This window comes from Apodemus sylvaticus, chromosome 2 (genome assembly GCF_947179515.1).
Source record: "Apodemus sylvaticus chromosome 2, mApoSyl1.1, whole genome shotgun sequence".
In the NCBI taxonomy this organism is placed as follows: domain Eukaryota; kingdom Metazoa; phylum Chordata; class Mammalia; order Rodentia; family Muridae; genus Apodemus; species Apodemus sylvaticus.
In genome coordinates, this window is record NC_067473.1 from 121036902 (window position 1) to 121043142 (window position 6241).

The 6241-nt window shown below is 38.4% G+C and overlaps 1 protein-coding gene across 1 annotated transcript; it reads right to left on the reverse strand.

The window, feature by feature from the left end:
- Positions 1 to 4182: 4182 nt before the first annotated feature.
- Positions 4183 to 5974, reverse strand: LOC127677550 (vomeronasal type-1 receptor 44-like). Its single transcript, XM_052172611.1, has 2 exons — positions 5927 to 5974; positions 4183 to 5145 (listed from the first exon to the last, which is right to left on the reverse strand). Exons 1-2 carry the CDS (start codon positions 5972 to 5974, stop codon positions 4183 to 4185), a joined length of 1011 nt encoding a protein of 336 aa, XP_052028571.1.
- Between the last annotated feature and the right edge of the window lie 267 nt (positions 5975 to 6241).

Here is a 6241-nt window from a genome sequence, read left to right on the forward strand (position 1 = left end):
TTTTTTCTAACCTTACTAAATGTAATAGACAAAATATCCAAATTACCAAAATAAAAAAAAATGAAAAGGGAAACATAACAGCAGTTACTGAGGAAATTCAAAAAAACATTATGTCTTGCTTTAAAAAAAATTATAGTTGACAAAATTAAAACTCAAAAAGAAATGGGTATTTTTGCAATAGATCCAATGACCAAAATAAATAAAGGCCAGTTAGACAATTTAAATAGTCCTATTGACACTAAGGAACTATAACCAGTCATAAAATGTCTCCCAAATAAAAAAAATTCACAGGGCCAGATGGGTTTGGCACAGATCTATATCAAACATTCAAGGAAGGGTTAATACCAATACTCCTCAAAGAAATCAACAAAACATAAACAGAAGAAAATTGTCAAATTCATTTTATGATGTTACAGTCACCCTGATAACAAACCACACAAATATTCAATAAAGGAAGAGAATTATAGATCATCTCCCTTTATGAACATAGATGCAAAAATATTCAATAAAATACTTATAGAGTGAATCCAAGAACACATTAAAAAGATCATTCACAATAATAAGGTAGGTTTTGTCCCAGAGATACAGGGATGGTTCACCATATGGAAATCTACCATATAAGCAAACTGAAAGAAAAACAATCATCTCATTAGATACTGCAAAAGGCTTTAATGAAATCCAACCTCCCTTTGTGATATAAGTCTTGGAGAGATCAGGGATAAAAGAACATATCTAAAGATAATAAAGGAAATTACAACATGCCAGTAGTCAACATCAAATTCAATGGAGAAAAATTCAAAGCAATTTCCATTAAATTAGGGACAAGCCAAGGCTGCCTACTCTCTTCCTATCCTATATAGTACTTGAAGTTCTAGCAAGAGCAATAAGACAAAAGAGGAGTTCAAGGGGATACAAATTGGAAAGGAAGAAGTCAAAGTATTGTTATTGGTGGATGATATGATAGAATATACATATGAATATGTATTCTATTCAAAATATTCTACTGAGAAATATTCTACTGAGAAATCCTAAAGCTGATAAACACCTTCAGCAATGTGACTGGAAACAAAATTTACAAAAATAAATCTCTAGAGTTCCTTTATGCAAATGATAATTGATCTGAGAAAGTAATTAGGGGAACAACTCCCTTCATAATACCCATGAATAATATAAAATAACTTGGTGTCACTCTAACCAAGCAAATCAAATATATGGACAGAAAGAACTTCAACTCCTTGAAGAAAGAAATTGAAAAAGATATCAGAAGATGGAAAGATACCCCATACTCATGGATTAGTACGATTAACATAGTGAAAATGGCCATCTTACCAAAAGCAATCTGCAGATTCAGTGCCATCCCAGTCAAAATTACAACACAATTTTTCACAGATGTGGAAAGAGCTATTCTCAATTTCATATGGAAAAACAAAAAATCCAGGATATCCAAACAAACCATAAAAGAACGTCAGGAGAAATCACCATCCCTGACCTCAAGGTCTACTACAGAACAATTAAGATAAAAAAGCATATGCATTGTAATGTTACAGACACAGACTGGTTGGTCAATGGAACTGAAATAAAGACCCAGAAATAAACCCACAGATCTATGGACAATTGCATTTTGATAAAAACCAAAATCATACAATGGATAAAAAAGTATCTTCAAAAAATGGTGCTGTCTAACTAAATATCTACATGTAGATGAATGAAAATAGATGCATATTTAGCACCTTGCACAAAACTCAAGTCCAAGTGGATCAAAGATTTCATGTAAAACCAGATACATTAAATCTAATAGGACAGAAAGGAGGGAATAACCTTGAATTCACTGATAGAGGAAACAATTTCCAGAACAAAACACAGTGGATTAGGCAATAATTAATAAAGGGAACCTCATGGAACTGAAAAGCTTCTGATAGTCAAAAGCCACTGTCAAATGGACAAATCAGCAGCCTACAGATTGGAAAGGATCTTCACCAACCCTACCTCTGACAGAGGGCTAATGTCCAAACTTTACAAAGAACTGAAGAAGTTAGACACAAACAACCTGCATAACCCAATTTTAAAAATACAGATTGAAACAGCATTCTCAGCAGAGGAATCTCGTAAGGCTGAGAAGCAATTTAAAAAAATGTTTATAGTTCTTAGTCACAAGGAAAATGCAAATCACAACTCTGAGGTTCCATTGTACACCCATCATAAAGGCTATGATCAAAAACTCAAAGACAGGGGCAGTGGTGGCACATGCCTTTAATCCTAGCACTTGGGAGGCAGAGGCAGGTGGATTTCTGAGTTCGAGGCTAGCCTGGTCTACAGAGTTGAGTTCCAGGACAAGCTAGCTATATACAGAGAAACCCTGTCTCAAAACAAACAAAACACAAAAACTCAAACACAACACATACTGGCAGGATGTGGAACAAGGGGAATATTTTTCATTACTGAAGATAGGACAAACTTGGACAACATCTTTGGAAATAAATTTGGTGGCTTCTCAAAAAGCAGGAAATAGTTCTACCTGAAGACCCAACTATCCCACTCCTGAGCATATAGGCAAAAGAATCTCTAACATCCTACTTATACACTTGATAAATTAAGTTCAAAGAAACTTTAATTGTAAAAGCTGGACAGCTACTTAAAATTTGCTCAGCTATTAAAAACAGGGCACCATAAGTTTTGCAGGCAACTGAACAGAACTACAAAATATCATCATGAATGAGGTAACCTAGACTAAAAAGTATATACATGGTATGTACTTATTCCTAGGGGGACATTATTAGAGATAAAGAACAAGATAACCCCACTATTACCAACAGACCCAATGAAGTCAAATAACAAAGAGGGTCCAAGAGAGAATAGTGGAATCTTACACAGAAGAGAGAATAAAATGGATATTGGAGGTGGATGGAGGGAATGAACTGGCTAGGAGAGAAGATGGGTTAGAATTAGGTATAGGGAGAGCAGGGGAGAGAGAATGGAAATCGGCAAGGGGACATTTCCAGGACATACTCCAGAGACCTGTGATTGTGGAGGACCCAGGGCATCTCTGTGGCAATGTTAGCTGAAACTCTAGCAGTGGGGAATATGGATCCAAAAGTGGCTATTTCCTGTTGCCAGGAAGAATTTCCAGTGGAGATCTAATGACACCAACCCACCGACAAAGCCTTCTACCAATAATGTGTTCTACCTAGAAGATGCGCAGGAACGAAGATATAGCAGAAAAAGAGGCAAAGCTCAAACATTGACTGGCCCAACTTGAGACCCACCACATAGGCAAGAAGCAATCAGCAATTTAATTAATGATACTCTGTTAAGCTTGTAGTCAGGAGCCTAGAAAAATTGTTGTCTGATATGTTCCAATGAGCCTGAAGACCAACAGGGTCTAGTAACCTGTATCCTTGGGGATTCCCAGAGATTAATTCACCTACCAAAGACCAGGCACAAGATGGACTTTCCAGCAGCCAATGGAAAGAGATGCGAAGACCCACAACAAGACATTGGATGGAGCTTGTGGAGTCTTATGGAAGAGTTGGATGGAGGATTGATGGAACAGAAAAGAGGACAGGGCACCAAAGGAAGACCATCAAAGTGAAATAAGCTGGACACTTCGGTGCTCCCAAAGACTCAAACACTAACCAAAAAGCTAGCACAGGCTAGATCTAGTGCCCCTGCAAATATGTAGCTGATGAACAGCTTGTCTTCATACAGGTCTCCCAAGAACCAGATGGGGGCTGTCTCTGAATCTGTTGCTTGCCTATGGGTCCTGTTCCCCTAACTATACTTCCTTGTCTGGCCACAGTGAGTGAGGATGTGCTTATTCCTACAGGGACTTGTGCCAGGTTGGTGTGGACAATACTCAGAGTGGGATCCCCTTTTGAGAATAGAAGAGGAGAGGGTAATTGAGGGAGGACTTCTGTGAAAGGGTACTGGGAGGATATTGGCATGTGACGTGAATAAATAAATAAATAAATTTTAAAAATAAAACTTAGATTTCAGAAAACAGTCTAGTTTTTTGTTTAATTTTCTTTCATATACTTTTGTACACACAAAGTAAAGAGATTGAACAGAAAAAATATAATTTTATATATCAATTTCAGTAAGAGTGTGTTCTCAATATGTCGTGATACATAGCTCTGATAACAATATATTGGATTATATTAAGGAACCATATCCATCCTGGAAAAATCAAATATTTATTTTGCTGCCACATATTTTCCTCCAAAACTTAACTATATGCTTTTCATTGCAAATAAACACAAAAGGGCTGACTGTGGCATAGCTATGGGCCACAATAATTTGTACACAATAGAATATTGGGCCATCCTTGAACACCATCCTTGAGTAAAAGACAACAGTGTCCAAAATGTAGAGAACCACAAAGAAGCTCATGAGCAGCATGATGGTCCTGGTGGCCCTTTGCTCTGGGGAGGCTTTTGAAGAAAGGCTGGTGCTGTGAAGATACTGAGCCTGCTTCTTGTGCCTCCATAGGAGAGCCACCATGTACCTGCTGGACAGGGCCATGAGAACAATTACAAATGCTTCCCTGATGGACAGCATTGTGGAAAAGATGCGTGTTCTGGAGTAACTCATGGGTAGAAGTGAACAAGACTGAGTAACATACATAAAGCTCTCTGAGGTCAAGTTAGGGGTAGCAATAATCGATATGAAGAAGTGACTGCTGAAAGACATGTAGAGAACACAGAGGAAAAGAAAGGCGCTTGAGATGTGATAGGGAGATTTATGTTTAAACTTTGTTAAACAGGAATTTCTAGGACTAAGAGTGATGGTCCAAAGAACATTCAGCTGGCAGGCTGCACAAAAGGTGAGGCACCACAGAAGGCTGTGCAAACAGATAAGTGATTGGCATGTGTTAAAACCCCATCTCCCCAAAGGCATAAACATGTCCATGGCTATGAGTCCCATAGTTGTAAGCAGCATTAGTTGGGTTAGGGACAAGAAAGCAATGTAGAGATCAATGGGCTTAGGCCTGTTCCCACCAAGGAGTATGCAGATGTGGGCAAAAAAAAGGATACCATTAGCTGAGATCCCAACACTCACTTCAGAGAACAGGATGATTTTCATGTTTGTGTCAGTGTGCAGTAAGTTGTCTTTATTCATTGTATGTGGGTAGGAAGCAAATAGAAAAACCTGACAAGAAAAGACAAAACTCTTCCTTACAGAATGCAGCCTTGTTCACAAATGTCAACCAACACCAAGTTGGCAACATGATGTTGCCTCATCCTGATTTCATGTCACCAAACTCAGCTCCAGCTCACACCACCTCAAAGCCACCTCCACTGTCCACACTGTCCTAATGCCTTCCAATCAATGCAGAATTGTGTGTACTATTGTTAGGATACCTCTGAGTATAAACTTTCATGTACATTAAGCATTCCCTCTCATGGTCCATGAATTTGATTATTTGGGGCAAGAGCTGCATCTCCGTTGATTGTCAGACACATAATAGCTTTACCTAGCTGATGAATTTGAATGGTGAAGATTGCATATAATTAGAAACATGATCTTCTAGGGGACTATGTTCCAGGGCACCAGAACATTTTATTTCAGTATCTGTTTTATTCTGCTCCTTTACCAACAGGCCAATTATTCATTCTCCATTCTGTCTGTCTATCTGTCTGTCTGTTTTTCTCTATCTGTGTGTGTGCATGTCTGTGTGGTGTGTGCTTCCAGCCTCTACATCCCAAGTGGTTGGAATAAAGGCATGTGCCAACACTGCCCAGCCAGCCCTAATATTCTTAATTAATCTCCAGAAAAATGGACTCTGAATCAAATTCTACATGCTGCCATTTCTTCAGAGTATGACCTTAAGTACTCAGAGCTCCAGTAACCTCATCTAGAACATATGGACAGTCAGTCCTGTTCCTGTGTTAGAGGACCCTGAGTATGAAAGAACATGCAGCATACATACCCACCAACTATAGAACTGTTTTTGGCACAGAGTGACCTCTATAGACATGTCATGCATATTTTCTCATGCAGTGCCTTGTCATGTGGCCTGGGAGTGTCAATTCAGCTGTGTTAATGACTCATCACCTCTTTCCCTGCATGAAATAGAAAAGACAGACATGACCAAAAGAGTACAATGAGGGAGCCATGTTCCTTTTCCAAGCAGTTTAAAATTATGGTCTTTCTTTAAATTCTTAATGACTTTGCATCAGACCTATGATTTTAAACTTTTGCTATGAGTCTCTGTGAAAAGACCCTGAGAATCAAATATCAGTGT